This window comes from Schistocerca gregaria, chromosome 1, assembly GCF_023897955.1.
Source record: "Schistocerca gregaria isolate iqSchGreg1 chromosome 1, iqSchGreg1.2, whole genome shotgun sequence".
Taxonomy (NCBI): Eukaryota; Metazoa; Arthropoda; class Insecta; order Orthoptera; family Acrididae; genus Schistocerca; species Schistocerca gregaria.
Window position 1 is genome coordinate 906,688,231 of NC_064920.1, and position 20,759 is coordinate 906,708,989.

The 20,759-nt window shown below is 41.5% G+C and overlaps 1 protein-coding gene across 2 annotated transcripts in view; it reads left to right on the forward strand.

Moving 5' to 3' along the window:
• LOC126274704 (uncharacterized) overlaps positions 1-20,759 on the forward strand; it is a 1,213,049-nt gene that overhangs the window by 1,175,049 nt on the left and 17,241 nt on the right. For both annotated transcript variants that reach the window (XM_049977135.1, XM_049977136.1), the window contains one exon: positions 7,963-8,128. In XM_049977135.1, the coding sequence (XP_049833092.1) occupies positions 7,963-8,128 (166 nt within the window). The remainder of the gene's footprint in view (positions 1-7,962; positions 8,129-20,759) is intronic.

Here is a 20,759-nt window from a genome sequence, read left to right on the forward strand (position 1 = left end):
TCTCTGCATCATATTCTGGGGTAACTGATCATTGAGTAAAAGAGTATTCATTGCACAAAAGTCTGTAATCAGAATATAATTGCTGGAGCTCATCCAATATCACCCTGCAGACACTTATTTAAAGAGCTAGAGATCTTCACTGTAGCCTCACAGTATATATATTCACTTATGAAATTTGTTATTAACAATCCGAACAAATTCAAAAGTAATAGCAGTGTACATGGCTACAACACTAGGAGAGAGGATGATCTTCACTACTCAAGGTTAAATGTAACTTTGACTCAGAAGGGAGTAAATTATGCTGCCACAAAAGTCTTTGGTCACTTACCTAATAGCATCAAGTGTCTGACAGATAGCCATATAGCATTTAAAAGGAAATTAAAAGAATTTCTTAATGGCAACTCCTACTCATTAGATGAATTTTTGGATATAGTAAGTGGGTAATTTCCCCAACACCCACAAAATAAATAAATAAATAAATAAAAATTAAGTGTCATGTAATATTTTGTGTAATGTAATATCTTGTATATTACACTGACACATTCCACATCATTACAAAGTGTTAAATTCATGATTTATGGAACAAGTACTAATCTAATCTGTGCATACCATTGCAAGCTGTTATCCTTATAAACTCCAACCTTCAAAGTCTCCACAGAAAACACAGGAAATGATGCACATGTTCCTAATTTGATGGTGCACTTCAAAAAGTACAATGATACCTCCATATGGAGCTCTTTCCACAATATGTGCAGGACTTTAACATGTCCATGGGTGATGGGTGATGTAGATGCAGCAGTCAGCAATAATCACCCTTCAGGCCGTGAACAGGACTCTATCTCTCTGTCCTTGGGTCCATACAAAGGGGACAAGATCTGTATTCACCAAGCTGTATGGTTGGTGTCTTTGTGTGGAGAAAATGCCTTTGGCAGATTACCAAGCTTGTAGGCTACCAGTACATCCATAACCATGGCAGATGTTGTACTGATTGAATATCTTTAGGGGTTTATGACAAGATAGAAATCCAGGCACCAGGTTGTGGCATGTGGTTTACTTTGCTCATTCTGCTGGTAAGTGTTTTCTCCCACTGCAGAGTTAACGAATTTTTTCTGAGTGTTGAAGATTTTTATCTTTCTCCACCCTGACTAACACCCATAGTGCTTCATACGTTAAGTTGGGTTCAATAAATGACTATCGTGACTTGTGACAAAGTCACAGTAAAATTGCACAGCAATCCAGAAGAGGGTTTTTAAATGTTTTTCATTTATGGACCACAATAATTTGCATCATGTAATTAATTGTGGAGTATGGTGACCATCTTTAGACCTGAGTACAAACAGATTGTCAACCACATCAAGCCAACATATCTAAATGAAATACAGTCAAATATCACAGTATAAGGAAAAGATCACCACAAAGATGCCATGTTGAGTTGCTGGAAAGTACAATGAAAAGATACTTATACATTTTTTTCAGAAAAGGAAACAAACACACACACACACACACACACACACACACACACACAAAAGCAAGCACACCTCACACACACACACACACACACACACACACACACACACACAAAAGCAAGCACACCTCACACACACACACACACACACACACACACACACACACACACACACACACACTTTACCACAATCTGCAGCAGCTTGGACAGCTGTTACCTAGAACAGAAGCTGCAGTCTGGAGGGGTTGAATAAACGGAAGGGATAGCAGAGTATGGGTGGTGGGAGAGAAGAGCACTGTTTGGGGGGGCGTGCAGGGACGAGGCTGCCAACAGGCACAGTGTTGGAAGATGGATAAGTGCATTGGCAGAGGGAGGGCGGCACACAAAGAGGGTGAGGGGATGAGAATAGGGAGGAGGTGATTAGACAGAGCAGTGGGGGGGGGGGTGGGGGGGGGGATTTTGTGTGGAAGGGATGGCAGCTGTTAAAATGCAGATACTGTTGGTGATTGGTAGGTTTAATGTGGACAGAGATGTAGATGGAGCCATCAGAGAGGAGGGGGTCCACATCCTGGAATGTGGCATGCTGAATTGAGGAGGACCAAGTGAAGTGAAGTGGATGGGAGAGAAGGTGTCAAGTTTGTGAAGGAATGAAGATAGGGTGTCTTTGTCCTAAGTCCAGATCATGAAGGTATCATCAGTGAACATGAACCATACTAGAGGTTTGGCATTTAAGGAGGCCAGGAAGGTCACCCCCCACCCCCCCTCGTAGGTGGCTCATAAACAGGTTGGCATAGGAGGATGCCATGTGGGCGCCCATAACTGTGCTGCAGACTAGTTTGTATACCTTCCCCTCAAAGAAGAAGTAGATGTGAGTTAGTACAAAGTTAGTAAGGTGTATGAGGAATGAGATAGCCTGAAGGACGTTCAGAAAGGTAGTGTTCAGTAGCAATGAGAGTCTGGGTATGAGGAATGTTGGTGTCTAGAGACATGGCATCAGCAGTTACCAGTAGGGATCTGCAGGGTAAAGGGATGGGGGTAGTGGAGAGTTGGTGAAGGAAGTACACTCCTGGAAATTGAAATAAGAACACCGTGAATTCATTGTCCCAAGAAGGGGGAAACTTTATTGACACATTCCTGGGGTCAGATACATCACATGATCACACTGACAGAACCACAGGCACATAGACACAGGCAACGGAGCATGCACAATGTCGGCACCAGTACAGTGTATATCCACCTTTCGCAGCAATGCAGGCTGCTATTCTCCCATGGAGACGATTGTAGAGATGCTGGATGTAGTCCTGTGGAACGGCTTGCCATGCCATTTCCACCTGCCGCCTCAGTTGGACCAGCATTCGTGCTGGACGTGCAGACCACGTGAGACGACGCTTCATCCAGTCCCAAACATGCTCAATGGGGGACAGATACAGAGATCTTGCTGGCCAGGGTAGTTGACTTACACCTTCTAGAGCACGTTGGGTGGCACGGGATACATGCGGACGTGCATTGTCCTGTTGGAACAGCAAGTTCCCTTGCCGGTCTAGGAATGGTAGAACGATGGGTTCGATGACGGTTTGGATGTACCGTGCACTATTCAGTGTCCCCTCGACGATCACTAGAGGTGTACGGCCAGTGTAGGAGATCGCTCCCCACACCATGATGCTGGGTGTTGGCCCTGTGTGCCTCGGTCGTATGCAGTCCTGATTGTGGCGCTCACCTGCACGGCGCCAAACACGCATACGACCATCATTGGCACCAAGGCAGAAGCGACTCTCATCGCTGAAGACGACACGTCTCCATTCGTCCCTCCATTCATGCCTGTCGCGACACCACTGGAGGCGGGCTGCACGATGTTGGGGCGTGAGCGGAAGACGGCCTAACGGTGTGCAGGACCGTAGCCCAGCTTTATGGAGACGGTTGCGAATGGTCCTCGCCGATACCCCAGGAGCAACAGTGTCCCTAATTTGCTGGGAAGTGGCGGTGCGGTCCCCTACGGCACTGCGTAGGATCCTACGGTCTTGGCGTGCATCCGTGCGTCGCTGCGGTCCGGTCGCCGACCACTGGCGACAACATCGATGTACTGTGGAGACCTCACGCCCCACCTGTTGAGCAATTCGGCGGTATGTCCACCCGGCCTCCCGCATGCCCACTATACGCCCTCGCTCAAAGTCCGTCAACTGCACATATGGTTCACGTCCACGCTCTCGCGGCATGCTACCAGTGTAAAAGACTGCGATGGAGCTCCATATACCACGGCAAACTGGCTGACACTGATGGCGCCGGTGCACAAATGCTGCGCAGGTAGCGCCATTCGACGGCCAACACCGCGGTTCCTGGTGTGTCCGCTGTGCCGTGCGTGTGATCATTGCTTGTACAGCCCTCTCGCAGTGTCCGGAGCAAGTATGGTGGGTCTGACACACCGGTGTCAATGTGTTCTTTTTTCCATTTCCATTAGTGTAGTTGGTATCTTAGATACAGGAGGCTAGTTTACAGGCAATTGGTTGGAGGTGTTGGTCAGTGAGGGCTGAATTACTTTCAGTGAGGGCACAATAACCAACTACAATGGGGTATCCAGTATTGTTGAGTTGGTGGATTTTGGGGAGCATCTAGAAGGTGGGTGTGTGGGGTATCATAGTGGTGACGGGGAAAAGGGGGTTCAAGGGAGAGGTTCTGGAAAGGGCCTAAGGCTTTAAACAGGATTACATTGGACTTCTGTAATAGGATGGCACTGGCAGAGGGTTTATAGGCGGAAGAGTCAGATAATTGGCAAAAGCCTTCCAACACTTAGTCAGTGCAATTTTTAACAACAGTGGTGGAATCTTTGTTTGCAGATCTTCATGATCAGGACTCAAGACCAAGACATCCTATCCTCATTCCTTCACAAACTCAACACCTTTTCTCCCATACACTTCGCCAGCCCCTCCTCAATCCAGCGTGTCTCCTTATCTCTGATGGCTCTATCTACACCTCTGTCCTCATTAAACTAACTGACCACCACCACCACCACCACCACCACCATCACCACCACCACCACCACCACCACCACCAGTACCTGCATTTCAACAGCTCTTATCTGTTCCACACCAAGAATACCTTCCATATGGCCTGGCTACCTAGGGAAGGCACATGTACAATAAGAACTCCTTTGTCCAGTATACTGAAAGTTTTACCAAGGCCTTCGCAGACAAGCACTATCCTCCAGACCTCATCTGCAAACAGATCTCATAAGTCATTTCCTCCACACACCCCCAATTCCCTACTATCCCCAAAGACCAGTTTCAAAGAAGTGCTCCATTCATCACCCAATACCACTCTGGATTGGAACAGCTGAGCCAGTTCTTTTGTTGGGGTTTTGATTATCTCTCATGCTATGAAATGAGGGATATCCTACTCCTCCTAAAGTGATGTTCTGTTGCCTACCCGACCCCCATAACATCTTCTTCTATCCCTGTGCCACTCCCAGTCCCAACCCCCTGGCACAGGGGTCATACCCCTGTGGAAGACCTAGGTGCAAGACATGCCCAATCCATCCATCTAGCACTTCCTATTCCATTCCTCTCACAGAATTATCCTACCCCACCAGAGGCCAGGCCACCTGTGAAAGCAGCCATGTAATATACAGGTTCTCTTGCAATAGTTGCACAACTTTTCATTTTGATATGATTACAAATCAGCTGTGCACCAGGATGAATGGCCACTGACAAATTGTGGCCAAGAGCAAAGTGGTCCATCCTGTGGCACAACAAGCATCTGAACATAACATGCTGTCAATGGCTACTTAACTACCTAAGCCACCTGATCCTCCCCTTTTCTTAATTGCACAGATGGGACTTATCCTTAACAACACATTCTCTGCTCCCAAAATGATTCCTGCCTCAATTTGCAGTAACCTGCTGTCTCCACACCCTTCATCAAAAAGTTTCACACCCTCTATCCTATTACCTCCTCCCTATTCTTGTCCCCTCACTCTCTTTATGTGCCACATTCTGTCAATGCACCTGACCATCTTTCACCTTTCCCACTCCTTCTCCTTTCTTGCTCCCCATTTCCTACCCCCATCATGTCCCCACCTCCCTCTTCCACAGCCTCCTGATGCTTTGCCTGTTAGCAGTCTAGTCCCTGCATGCTTCCCCAGACAGTGCACTTCTTTCCTTGTCATCTGTACCCTACTATCCCTTCCCCTTCTAGATTGCTGCTTCCTTTCTGCCTGACAGCTGCATTCTGATCTGAGCTTCCAGAGATTACAGTAATGTGTGTATGAGGTGTGCTTGTTTTTGTGAATATGTAATCAGGGTGTTTCAAAAAGACTGGTATATTTGAAACGGCAATACAAACTAAACGAGCAGCGATAGAAATACACCGTTTGTTGCAGTATGCTTGGGACAACAGTACATTTTCAGGCAGACAAACTTTCGAAATTACAGTAGTTACAATTGTCAACAACAGATGGCGCTGCGGTCTGGGAAACTCTATAGTACGATATTTTCCACATATCCACCATGTGTAGCAATAATATGGCATAGTCTCTGAATGAAATTACCTGAAACCTTTGACGAGTCTGGCGGAATGGCTTCACATGCAGATGAGATGTACTGCTTCAGCTGTTCAATTGTTTCTGGATTCTGGTGGTACACCTGGTCTTTCAAGTGTCCCCACAGAAAGAAGTCACAGGGGTTCATGTCTGGCGAATAGGGAGGCCAATCCACGCCGCCTCCTGTATGTTTTGGATAGCCCAAAGCAATCACACGATCATCGAAATATTCATTCAGGAAATTAAAGACGTCAGCTGTGCGATGTGGCCGGGCACCATCTTGCATAAACCACAAGGTGTTCGCAGTGTCGTCTAAGGCAGTTTGTACCGCCACAAATTCACGAAGAATGTCCAGATAGCGTGATGCAGTAATCGTTTCGGATCTGAAAAATGGGCCAATGATTCCTTTGGAAGAAATGGCAGCTCAGACCAGTACTTTTTGAGGATGCAGGGATGATGGGACTGCAACATGGGGCTTTTCGGTTCCCCATATGCGCCAGTTATGTTTATTGACGAAGCCGTCCAGGTAAAAATAAGCTTCGTAAGTAAACCAAATGCTGCCCACATGCATATCGCCGTCATCAATCCTGTGCACTATATCGTTAGCGAATGTCTCTCGTGCAGCAATGGTAGCGGCACTGAGGGGTTGCCGCATTTGAATTTTGTATGGATAGAGGTGTAAACTCTGGCGCATGAGACGATACGTGGACGTTGGTGTCATTTGGACCACAGCTGCAACACAGCGAACGGAAACCTGAGGCCGCTGTTGGATCACCTGCTGCACTAGCTGCGCGTTGCCCTCTGTGGTTGCCGTACGCGGTCGCCCTACCTTTCCAGCATGTTCATCCGTCACGTTCCCAGTCTGTTGAAATTTTTCAAACAGATCCTTTATTGTATCGCTTTTCGGTCCTTTGGTTACATTAAACCTCCGTTGTAAACTTCGTCTTGTTGCAACAACACTGTGTTCTAGGCAGTGGAATTCCAACACCAGAAAAATCCTCTGTTCTAAGGAATAAACCATGTTGTCCACAGCACACTTGCACGTTGTGAACAGCACACGCTTACAGCAGAAAGACGACGTACAGAATGGCGCACCCACAGACTGCGTTGTCTTCGATATCTTTCACATCACTTGCAGCGCCATCTGTTGTTGAAAATTGTAACTACTGTAATTTCGAAAGTTTGTCCGCCTGAAAATATACTGTTGTCCCAAGTATTTTGCAACAAACGGTGTATTTCTATCGCTGCTCGTTTAGTTTTTATTGCCGTTTCAAATATACCGGTCATTTTTGAAACACCATGTATATCTGTGTGTGTGTGTGTGTGTGTGTGTGTGTGTGTGTTTCCTTTTCTGGTAAAGGCTTTGGGCAAAAGCTGTTGTGTAAGTGTCTTTTTGTTATGGCTTTCTGCAGCCCACATGTCATCTTTCCAGTGAGTGGTAGTCTATCTTTTCCTTAAAGTGTTGATATTCCAACCAGAAGTTTCTGTTGTTTGATTCAGTCAAAGTAATAAGCCAAAACAGCTTGTTTGTACTTAGGTCTGAAGATGGTGATTGTAGACCAACAAATTATTAACTTCTTCTGAATTATTAACTCACTGTTATAGTCCTTTGTGTGGTTGCAACCTCTTTCTCCTGTACATGTTCATGGCCATTTAAGAGCTGAAGTTACATCTGTAAAGCCTGACACTTGATCTTCATTAGTTTTAATGACATTCACGGTGTCCTGATTGGACAATCCAAATGAATGTGTCCTTGAAATATACTACTCAGAAGTTCATGAATGTTATGCATTTCATGATATCTCAGTGGAGTGAAATAAAAAATATACATGCAGTGTGTGTGTGTGTGTGTGTGTGTGTGTGTGTGTGTGTGTGTGTGTGTGTAATATAAAAACTAACATTGTGTATATACACATGAATCAGTACTGATAAAGTGTCTAAACATAAAACATTTTTGTTTAAATAGGCCCGGGCTAATTTACTTGATGTGATGTTAGCATCAAGTGGTTCATCTGGTGGTAGCAGTAACAGTGGTAACAGCAGCAACAGCAGTAGCTGCAGTGAAAGTGGTGATGAACCTGCAGATTATCAGCACTTGCATAGGTTGCATCGTTTTCGTCGACAAAAGAAAGGTAAATTAAGTTCTTCCATAATTTAAAACATCCGTCATACTTAGTAATCATTATCTGACTGTAGCCATAATAGCACATCTTGACATAGGTAAATGGTTATTATGCACATTTACAGACCATATTAAATGACAGTTCCATGGTGATGAACACTACATGAACTACAACACTGAAACCAAAAACATTAAAAATAGGCAACGTACTATGAGAAGCAACAGAGTTTGCTGCTATTGATATTGTAGAGTCTCAATTAATGACATTGCGACATTTGCCAGTGGGCGGTCAAAAGTTTCGCATGTAAGTAAATGAATATTAAATACCTGAAACAATATTTGTTGTGACACAAGGTGGACCTTGTCATGGATGACAAATCTGAAAATGGAGAAAAAAACATCAAGTCCAGACACATGCTCTGTAACTGTACTGTTAAGAAGAAGGAAAGTGAGCTCTTGCTTGACATTTTTGAATGTCACTGCGATCGTGAATTTGTTATATGCCTGGCTAGCTGTGGATTGAAGAGGCCATGGGCACTCCCAGCTGGAGGTATATTTCAAAGTTTAACAGGAATTCAGAGGCACTGGTGTCAACCTGTAGCTGAACTGGCGGAATTAAAGCTGTGAGGACAGGTTGTGAGTCGTGCTTGGGTAGCTCATTTGGTAGAGCACTTGCCTGCGGAAGGCAAAGGTACTGAGTTCGAGTCTCGGTCCGGCACAATTTTTATCTGCTAGGAAGTTTCATATCAGCGCACACTCCGCTGCAGAGTGAAAATCTCATTCTGTAGCTGAACTAGTTTTCTGCACAAAGTCAGTGAGCATGATGAATAGTTCCTTAGTAGACATCAGTATGGTCTGAGACTGTGATGAAATCAAATTACTGTCCATTAGGTCCTATCTAGAGGAGTGATTTTTGTTCAGTGTGTGGCAGACAGTGTGACTTGCACTGAGGTCACCTGTTGGGCTACTGTGGAATGTGTTCAAAAACAGTCCAGGCATGATGGAAACAAGTGTGGTCAGGAGGTGGAACCTTCTTTCCTCGTTTACGAGACAGTGCTGGAGTGCGACAGTTTTTGTGCTCTGCTGTTCCCACATTTGCTGTGTCCGCAAAGTTGAATCCCTTTCTTGAGTCTGATGCTGAGCAACTTTTGAAAGATTGGGCAAATTTTAAAACATTCTCCAAAGTAGTGTCCTCAGATTGTAAAGCTTTCTACTGCACCTCCTTTTATGGAGCTGCCAGCCTTATTGCATCCCTAATCACCACATCTGCAATATCACTGGACTCGCATTCAAGAGGACGACAGTTCAATACTGGGTGAGATCCGTGACAGAAATAGTGATTTTATCACAGCTGGATTCAATACCTCGAATGCAGAAAAGTGCTACTGGAGGCACTACTTGTTTGCTTCCCGGTCTTCGGCTGCCTCATCTTAAGGCATGAACAGTGGCAGATTTGTAGCTGATGACCAGGAGAGCAAAGTGGACAACAAGGCTTCCAGATGTTTGTGCCCCTCTAATTGCTGTTGCAGAAATGGCTCTAACATCACATCCATCAACACACAAAACTTGTAAGGTGGCCTGTTTTTCAGGATCCATGGTCATGTGGTGAACATTAAAAATGCCCATGATAATCACCAATTATGTTGTAACTCACGGCATATAAAACATAAGATGACATCTCCAGAACAAGTATACTTAATGATCTCACAAGACAGTGGTTCACAGTGGGTACAATGCATGGCATAGCCACATGATAAGACAGATTCAGTGCAGTTCTAGCTAGCTTAGTAAATATATCTAAAAACAAAGATGATGTAAGTTACCAAACGAAAGCACTGGCATGTTGATAGACACACAAACAAACACAAACATACACACAAAACTCAAGCTTTTGCAACCAATGGTTGCTTCATCAGGAAAGAGGGAAGGAGAGGGAAAGACGAAAGGATGTGGGTTTTAAGGGAGAGGGTACGGAGTCATTCCAATCCCGGGAGTGGAAAGACTTACTTTTTTCCCTCTAAGGTAAGTCTTTCCGCTCCTGGGATTGGAATGACTCCTTACCCTCTCCCTTAAAACCCACAAACTTTCGTCTTTCCCTCTCCTTCCCTCTTTCCTGATGAAGCAACCGTTGGTTGCGAAAGCTTGAATTTTGTGTGTATGTTTGTGTTTGTTTGTGTGTCTGTCAACATGCCAGTGCTTTCGTTTGGTAAGTTACATCATTTTTGTTTTTAGATATATTTTTCCCATGTGGAATGTTTCCCTCTATTATATTAATAGCTTAGTAAATAGCATGATAAGCAAGATCAGAGTTAGGGTGATTGCTTGGCAGTGATCAAAAATGTACACAATGCATCACAAGTGGTGCTAGAGGTCCCTGCACAGGCATCATGCACAGTTTCTTGGCTGTGGTGTCTGCCCCCGGTGGCCACACACAAAAGTGGTGGACACAGAGTAACTGTTGCGTCATATGTTGACAGTTGTAAACATTTAGAATATAGGGATAGGTCCTGAACTTACACAAGTGGTTGTTATTATTATTATTATTGTTGTTGTTATTGTTATTCTTGGGGTTCCTTACCATCTTTGATCATGTAGAAAACAAAATCATGTCCTTGCTATGTGATACTGAAAAATATAAAACTGTTTGTAACTGCTACTTTATACTGGTCCATACTGGCAGTTGAGAAAATTTTAGTGAACAGGTTTGATGCCCTATAGGCTGTCTGTCAGACAGAAAGAGATTATTATTAGCTGTTAGAGATTTTAAAATCAGTTTCTTAACGAAGTTACTGATTAACGACATAACAATAGAAAACGTCAAGAAAAAATAAAAATTCTGACTAGGATGAAGTTTACAATAAGTTGAATGTTAGTTGTAATTCTGCCATATTTGTTCATAAATCATTATTTGTTTTTGTAGACAATTGCATGCAATAATACCACTGTCAGTTTCAGTGTGTCTTACTTGTAGGAAAAGATTATGTCAAAATGAGAAATGATTCAAAAGTACTTTTATATTAAAAAGAAACTATAAAGTATTAGGAAAAGTAATTAAGGAGAATGCATATCTTTTCTGAGACTGACATCTCAAACGATAAAGTGAAGCAACTTCAGACTATTGATGAAGACAGTTGTATCAAATCTTCTTAGTCACCTATGTAATATTTGTAATACATCATAAACTTCGTATTTTTGTAGACAGACTAAAATATAGAATTGCCAAACTTCCATACAAGAAGAGTGACTACATACGTGTTAGTCTAAAAGGTTAGCCCCATATCATAATTTACTCCCATTCTTAAAGAGATAATTTACTCATGAGTTGTTACCCATCTCTGCAATAATGGGAATTTGGCCAATCACAGTTTGTATTTCACTATTATTATTTTGCAATGACAGCTGTTTATACATTGAATGACCACATAATAAAACTTATCAATAATAAAATTCATTAATTCATGCATTGATTGATGCTGTTCCATAAATCCCACCATAAAAGAGAACTTCCATCAATATGGAACAATTCATTGTATACAACAACAGATTTGTTAGAAACTAATTTTGTGTTTGACAAAAGCTGCTACTCCCTCAGGTGCTAAGTAGATGTTGTTTAGTCATTAGCGGTTGTGTAATACCGTGAAATCTCTGTACAACATTTTTTAAGGGACCGCAAATTCTGAACACCATATGTGGGGAAACACTATAAAGAGGAAGACTTCCAATTGATAATTATAAAAGTAGAGTCAAATTTTACTGATGATATACAACAGAAAAACACAGTAAATGATAAAAATTAAAAAAAAGAATTAGCAGCTATGAATTCCTTGAATAATGAAGTAAAATCTATGAAATAGCATAACTTTAACATCACATACCTAGGATTCTTGAAGTAGTGAAGCAAACATGTTTGCTTCCTGTTTCTTCTGGATTGTATCAGAACCAAATGAATGACTTTGCAAAAAATCACTCATTCCTCTTCCATTTTCAAGTGTTATTCCATGTAGCACATGTGCATGGATTTGCACCAGGAATAACCTATGTGTATTGTATAATCGATCAACATGAACCAGTATGCTGTTCTAAACATGCGCATGGGGCATACCTCAGGTGTATCATGTAATAGGGGTACAGTGTTAAACACACTGTGCAGATGTTCACCATTTGCTCACATGAAAAACAAAAAAAATACAGTAGCACCAGTGAGACAAATGACAAGCATGATGTGAGTTATATCTCATGTGGCTTGGGCACTGACGCTGACGTGTGACTCGCGCAGAGCACGGCCTTCTGAGCCTGTGCAGATTCACAGAGTGTAAAATGAAGCATCTACAACAGTGACTTAAATGCTATAAAGAGGGAAATAATTGGCTAGAGTTACAAAAATACAAGTGTTACCTGGAGGAAATTATTGTATAGAGAAAACATACTAAAGAGGAAACTTCAGCATAGTGCACATGGGCTTTTGGTTGGGACCAGAAAAGATGGATGTAATATTGAGGAAAACATTATATGGTGGGATGTTATAAAGAGGTTTCACTGTATTAATGTAACTGGGATCTTCTAGTAACTTACTGTAGACATTTGATTGTGCCAATCGCAATATTGTCAGAGACAACAAAGGAAGTAATTAGAATTATGCACACTGTTCACATCCACACATCTTGTGGGCACCTCTTGAAGCAGTTGAGGGTATTAACTACAGCCTCTATGAATAAAGACAAGGAAATCAATGTGTCTTAATTCGCTGTAACTGCTAGATCAAATATCCGACACCATATGTATATTGTACTTGCATAGATAAAAAATCTGCTCACCAAGCTGTGGCAGGAGAACACACAAATAAAAAAAAAGGTTTTACTTAAGCAGGCTTTTTGAGCCAGGGGCTCTTTTGTCTGGCAGAAGGATTGAAGAGGAAGGAAGTGGTGTGAAGGGAAAGGAACTGGAGAACTTCAGGAAAGGAGTAGAGTTTGGGAAAGTCAACCAGACTCCCATGTCAGGAGAGACTTATCAGATGGGATGAGATTGGGGACTGCACCAGATGACATTTGAAAACCCGAGAGCTTAAAGGTGGAAGACATGTTAACATGCATCACAGATATTAATATCTGGTGCAGTCTCCAACAATTAGTCTTTCCTTCTCATCCTGTCGTGTAACTCTCCTCGACCCAGGGTTCTGGAGGACTTTTTCTGAACTCTACCCCATTTCCTAAAGCTCTTTAGTTCCTTTTTTTCCCTTCTGCATCAACCCTTCTGCCAGAAGAAGGAGCCACTGGCTCCAAAAGCTTGCATACGTAAAACCTTTGTCTCTATGTGTATTCCCCTGCTGCCGCTTGCTAAGTAGATATTTTTATCTACACAATTACATTACATTGTCAAAAATTGATTATTATGTTGTTATAGACACCACAATCCTTAGAATTAAGATACAGAGGACCCTAAACTGAGAATTTTGAGATAAGGAGTCAGTTACAGGGTATGAAAAGGGGGCCTGGGTGGATAATGTGCTTGAGACGTGTTTTTTGACTGTCTATGTTTCATAACTGCCTTCTGCGTTGACATTGGCGAGACCAATTTGAAAAACAGTACTCTATTGTTCATGATGTGTCTGTGCCAGTGTTTACCACTTTTAACCGTTCATGTCTGGTTTCAATGATGGATGATTACTGTTAACAGTAACTTGCAGGCATCCGTGTAAGCTATTGTGCATTTGGATGCAGTGCCTAGAAAGATAAATGAATGTACATATAAAACTCTTGTAATGGTCATTATCCTAATTGTGAGAAATTAATCACCATGGATACAAATTTATGAGAAATTGTGCCATTCAAGTGAAGGGTTGCAATAAGGAGGGGTCTCAATAAAGAAATATTCACACTTTAGAATTTTAGAAGATGGTGTTGGACTGTGAGGGATAATTTATGAGTAAGGACTAGTGAACTTGCCTGTGGAATACATCTTCAAAAAATACAGTATAGAGAGTACTTGTGAAACAGCAGTAGCACTCAGGCGATTAGCAATGTGTACAAACAATAAGGCTAACTGATTGAGAACACAGAGTTCTGTGATCTCATTGGATTGTGTTTAAGGCATATGTTTAGATTTTTTTTGTCACCACTTGGAACACTTTCAGTGAGGTTACTTATGAAGAAATGCCTGAATACTTATTTATGGCTATCAGTTCTTTACCATACAGTTTAACAATTTCTATGATCTGTATAATTTTGACCCAATTTTCAGTCTGTTGTGATCATCAATATTCATAATTGATTCTGAGTGTAATTTACAGAAATAGTCTGCTGTTGCTGTTTCTCCCTGTCAATGTATAACTTGATGTTATGGAAGACTCTGCTTCATGATTGGAATATATGGAATACTATATGTGAATAAATGAATGCAGATGGGTTTTATTCTTGTAAGAAATGTAATGGTGTTGTATATTCATTGTTCTGAGAGATGATGCTGGTAACTTCTTTGGCAACCATTCAGGTGAATGGGGTACATATGTTGAAGAAACATCCTGAGCAAAATTTGGCAAATTTTTTGACATGCCAAAATGAAATTTTCACTCATCAGCAGAGTGTGCACTGTATAAAACACCCTACAGATTAAAACTGTGTGCCGGACGGAGGCTCAAACTTGGGACCGTTGCCTTTCGCGGGCAAGTGCTCTACTAACTGAGCTAACCAAGCATGACTCGTGAACTGCCCTCAGAGCTTCACTTCCACCAGTACCTCATCTTCTACCTTCCATACTTCACAGAAGGTCTCCTGCGAACTTTGCAGAGCTAGCCCTCCTGGAAGAAAATATATTGTGGATGGCTTAGCAAGAGCCTTGGGGGATGTTTCCAGAACGAAATTTTCACTTTGCAGTGGGGAGCTTCTGTGAATTTTGGAAGGTAGGAGATGAGGTACTTGCAGAAGTGAAACTGTGAAGGTGGGTCATGAATCTGCTTGGGTAGCTCAGTTGGTAGAGCACCTGCCTGCGGAAGGCAGAGATCCCGAGTTTGAGTCTCGGTCCAGCACACAGTTTTAAATTGCCAGGAAGTTTCATATGTGACGTAGATCTTCTGTCACGTCTATGAATGGTTGATAAGTAATGAATGGATGGATCAGTAATTTAGTTTATGTTGCTAACTTGTCCTGCATTTGATATCCTGTATATGCAGCAGATGAAAATTATACCAAAGAACAAAAAGCAACAAAATTTTTGCCCCAACTGTTCTTGGGTATACTGTTGGTTCTTATTGTTCAGTGGGCAGATATTTTGGTGAACAGGCATGTTACCATCATCAGGTGCACTAATGAACTGCCCTCCTAGGGGCTCATGGCCCACTGATATTGTGTCCTCCTTCAGGGTGCTCCATATGCAGTCTGTGCCCTGTATGCAATCTGTGCCCTGTCAGCAGCAGAAGAGCTGGTTGTATCAGCTACTGTGGCTGGAAATGCCCACTGGGGTGTCATAGTTGTGCCAGCATGATTGTAAGCACTCCTCCTGTCCTGGCTGCCAGCTTGTTGTGTTTTCTGACTGTCTTCTCCTTATTAGACCGAGTACTGGTTCCCAAGCCTTGCTGAGACCACAGCTGCAGTCTCGGCTGGTAAGATTGTTCCTGCTGCATATGTTGATGGTATTTCTAATGATGCTGTGTCAGTACTTAAATGCTTGTGCTAAAATCCTGGTGTGTTCATATTCTATTGCATGAGTCTCAGATAAACATTGCTCTGCAACCACTGACCTGTCAGAATACATTATTCTACTGTGCCACTGGCAGTGATATTTTATGGTGTAAACTGTTTATTCATTATATATCTTGCTAGAGCAGTATTGCTCTGTGTACACCTGTTATCAGTATGTTTGTTGTATATTGATATTCGATACATGCTCTACACATTATTTAAGTAATGACAAATGTAACTTGTTGCTTAAGCCTTTTTAACTTTTATCCATGAAAATGGTCCATGACTGAAACTGGTTGATGTTTGGGTTTAAAATAAAAGCAGCTGATGGTTTAAACATGCATTTTATACATTACTTGACAGCTGTTATAATCACCTTCCAAAAATGTTTAAAAGTTTTATTGAGTTGTGGAGGCATGCTGATCAGTACAGAAATAACATCAAAGCTCACCAGTATGTGTGAATGCTTGAGCCTGAAGTTGCCGAGATGTTTTAGAGCAAATATGGAGGCGGCATGATGTTGGTGACAGTATGGCATAAAGGATCCACTTCCTTGTGAGAGAGTCTATAATGTCTTGGTGGGTAGGCCTTTGTAGTAATAATTTCTTGGTCCCCTCTTTGAGTAAATTAAGGACCTTTATATTTTTCATGATGTCAGCATTGATCTTCCTGGACAACTAACTATCAAGCAGGCCCCTTATCTTTACCAACCACCGTTACCTATGCTGCCTCCTTTGCACCTGTCAACATACACTCTCAGGCATAGACCTTGTACAGAGTGGCCTTTATGAAGGGACTCTGCACCCCAGGGAGATCAGTTCGTCAGCACATACTGACAATGGCTGTATGTGTGAGTGTTGAAATTTAGGCCTGTCTGTCACTATGAACCAGCAGTACACCCAAGGGCTGTTTGAGCAACTAATTTGTTGTGAGAAACAGAAGAATCACAACAAAATTTCTGAGTTTTTTTCATTTATAACTAAGTGATTATTACAATTATAAAGTGTATTGACAATGGAAGTGAAATAAAATGAACTACTTCTGAGACATAGATACTGTATGGACTGAATTCTAAAGATAAAAGTATGAAATTGAAACAGTGAACCCCTGACAAGTAATTTGGTCACTACAAACAACAATACATTCCTTGAAGGATCACTGTATACTCTTGATATGTCTGATATCGTAATGTATGTTGAGTGTCAGCTGATAGTGCATCATATATTCTATATAACAGTAACGTCTATTGACCTTGTTTGGTCACTTTGTTCCTCAGATTTTGTGTTCTTTCAAGTACTGGCCTAGACCTAGCTTGGTCGATTTGTTCCTCAGATTGTGTGTCATTTCAAGTACTAGCCTAATATAGTTTTTACCATAAAGAAAAAAGTCTCCTTGTTCTTGAATGAACTAATGTAAGGACCAAATATCATCCCTAACATCTCTGGACTGTCTGTAAACTCTCAGTCCATAATTTTAAGAGATCTACCATGTTCTTAATGGTTGGCTATCAGATTATATGGAGAGAGACTGATTTCAGCCACAGTCACACAGGGAACTAAACTGTAGCCTAACTGTACTTATCAAAACTACAAAATAACGATGAGAGCTGCTAAGATGCTTCTGAAATAAAAGATGACATCCTTTAACTTAATTTACTCATCGTAAAACAATGGGAAACGTACCTAACTGTATTGCATTAATTCCTTTCATGACACTGACAAATTTTAAAAGTAATTCACCCAATGTGCTGTTAAACACTTTATAATTCAGCTTCACGTATTTCGACTCTTAGCTCTTTCACTCAGTTGAGTCTGCACCACTACTGCCTTGTGCACTCACTAGTAACTTTCACTGGTGTTGCAACACAACAAAGCACTGTTTGCCAGAAAAGGCAAAAGGCTACAGAAACTTCTAGAAGCTAAGATTCACCAGCTGCTAGGTATTTCACTGGGAAGAATGTCAATCATGGATATCAGTCATAGTGTCCTTGCATTCCAACCCTTATTTGATGTGAAAATTGGCAACTGAGGCCACAGTTGCCTGAGACGGCAGTCATGTATGTGTGAGTTGCATTTGTGTGAGTGTGTATGTGAGTGTTTGTCATCTAATTTTGCTATATTTGTGAAAGTGTTTTTGTTGTGCGTATCTGTGACTCAGCATCTCCACTGTATCATGAGTAGCAATTTTCCTTTGCACAGTATTGTTACATTCCATCCTGTATTTTCCATTATTTGAATTTTGCCTGATGGCTTTTCTACGATCCTAGTGTAATCACTGGTCACCTTTAATGGCAATCGATGCTAACTTTATATCTCTGTGAGGAGTTTTTGAGATGTGACTCTGAGATAACCTAATGGAAACAGAATCATCAAACTGGGATTCATATCCAACACACTCCAGCAGAGTATAAACAGTAGTAAACAGTGTGTCTGGAACAGACGTTCTCCCAGCACAAAAGCAAGTTGTAACATTACATATTAATACTGGTCGCCAGCCTAATTAGGCATTCTTGTGTCAAGCAAAATAATAAAGCAGAAGGCAGTGCTAAGGCTAACCTAACCTAACCTTCCTTGACACACACTAAACTCTTACCTTATTACTGTTCATACTACGATACAGTAACCTAACATTGTAGATAAATGTGCTACTAATTAGTAAGTCAGATAAACAAATGGCCAATGAGATATTAAACAGCTACATATGCCTCTCAACAACATGTACCTTAAATGAAGTAGGTGCAACAGTTTATAAAACCAATTTCTGTCTCACATGAAAGTAATAGCAATACTGAACAGGGAAAAGCTTGAAATGTTTCTGAATTTAAATCAGTGGGTCTGATAATAATCGTAATGTATAACTTCATTGCTTAGTACAGGGTCTCCATGCCTGTGCATTAACCAACTTGCATTACAATAGATAACACAATAAATAGTTCTTTCTCAAATGTGGCTTGAAGCAACCAAACAGAATGCATATCTAACTACACTGGCTCTGAAGGAGCCTTTCCTTTCTTCATTAACTACCTAGCTTAGTATACGAGGAACATTAGACTTCCATGGTTTGAAGAACCATGCTCACTAACAAGACTACACCAGTATGTATGAGAAATGGTAAGTATTCATATAATTAATTATGAAAAGCACAACAAACTATAACTCTTTAAATAACAAATGTGCTTTCTTAGTCAGTCTTTTGACCTTATCAAAAATATAACTGGCTTTCAAACTGACAACACAACATTAAATTCAAGTTCAACCACATTCTCCTAATAAATTAGGACATTCAGAATTAAATTCACTAGGATAGGATTCCTGTCAAGGTTTGTGATTTGGGATAGTCACAGGTGTAAGACAGAGTGTTTAGTAACACCGCTGTTATTACTAGAGTCAACCAAATTTCACAAATACGTGGTCCATTTACAGAGTGCCAAATAGAAAAAATTTTGTTGGAGGCTGGTGGCATAATTTGCAGTGGCCGTTAACCTGGCGGCAATGCAGTCATGACAGTACTGTTTGCCTCACACTGTTACATAACTTCTTGGTGTCGGAGTTATTTTTATAGGATGATGTCATAATGGTATTACCAACTGGAGCATCCGAGGCCCTTGAATACTTCCTGTATGCTCTTCTGGCCTCAAAACTCCAGGAATATGAGCCACAGTGATCTGCTACTGCTAGTGAGGTGTTAACCACAGCACTTCTCATACCAGACTCCTCACAAAGGTTGAAGTTCCACTTGCACACCAACCACATCTCCACTTGCATGCCAATGACATCTTTTCCACTCCGCCAGGCTACTTCCGAAACTGTGGGGCTTCCACACATCTTTTACATTCAACCCTATGTTCTCTAATTATGGATCAAGTCATTGATAGTACATTATATAACAATCATTTCATTAGTTATTTAAATTCACAAGCATAATTTAAGCATCATAATTCAAAAATTCACATAAGCGAAACATGTATACATAGTCAAAGAATTTCCATGACAGATACGTTATACATACAGAATACTACAAATTGACAAGAAATATTGGTACAGGTACAAAATAAGTCAAAAATAGGTGTTACACTAGCCCAGTGCTGTTTTCCTTTGTTGCTATTTCCTGATGCAGTACTATACTCAATGTCTGTCCTTCTCTCTTGTGTTTCTCTTGTCACCTTACAAACCACACTGCACACTCTACTTATGAGCCACACTGTATCAACCATCTCGATCGACAACAACAGATGGCTACAAGACCACGCTGATTGTTGGTGCAGCATCTTAGTTCCCACATCACTCTCACCAATACCATTAATCCATACCTTCTAATTGATCACTCTTCCTGCATCACTCTCCCGTATTTTTGCATGTTAGTTCCTGCACCTTTCCAGTGCCACATGATCTTGTATCTCATTGTATGAACCCTCCCCCCCCCCCCTCTCTCTCTCTCTCTCTCTCTCTCTCTCTCTCTCTCTCTCTCTCTCTCTCTCTCTCTCTCTCCATTTTATCCCAGTTCACACTCACTATTTCCACCATGTCCAGTCACATCTCTCATCCCCCTTCTTCATGCTTATCCACCCCAGACCTGCTGCCCACAGTTAAATAATGTATATTTATGTGTTATATAATCTTTTCTTTGATCTCATCATGACTTCTCACCAATTTTAGTGAGTTTTCACCGTTTTCTATTTTTGACTCCCTCAGATTTCATCTTCTTTCCCCCTTTTGCCTCCGTTACATCCTTCTCGTGATTTTTCACACATATTTGAGTGTATTTTTGTGAACTTTTTAGATGTAGTTCTATGTACTTTACATAATTTTTTGCATTTTTTCGACCACCATGGCTCCTTGGTCTTCCTATCTGCATCAATACAGAAAAGTTTCCTTATCCTAGGCAGAACCAAGTCCCACATACTGGTTCCTGCTTTGTTGCTTGGCTCATGGAATCCCCCAGATGGCGTTACCATCAAATTACCTTCTC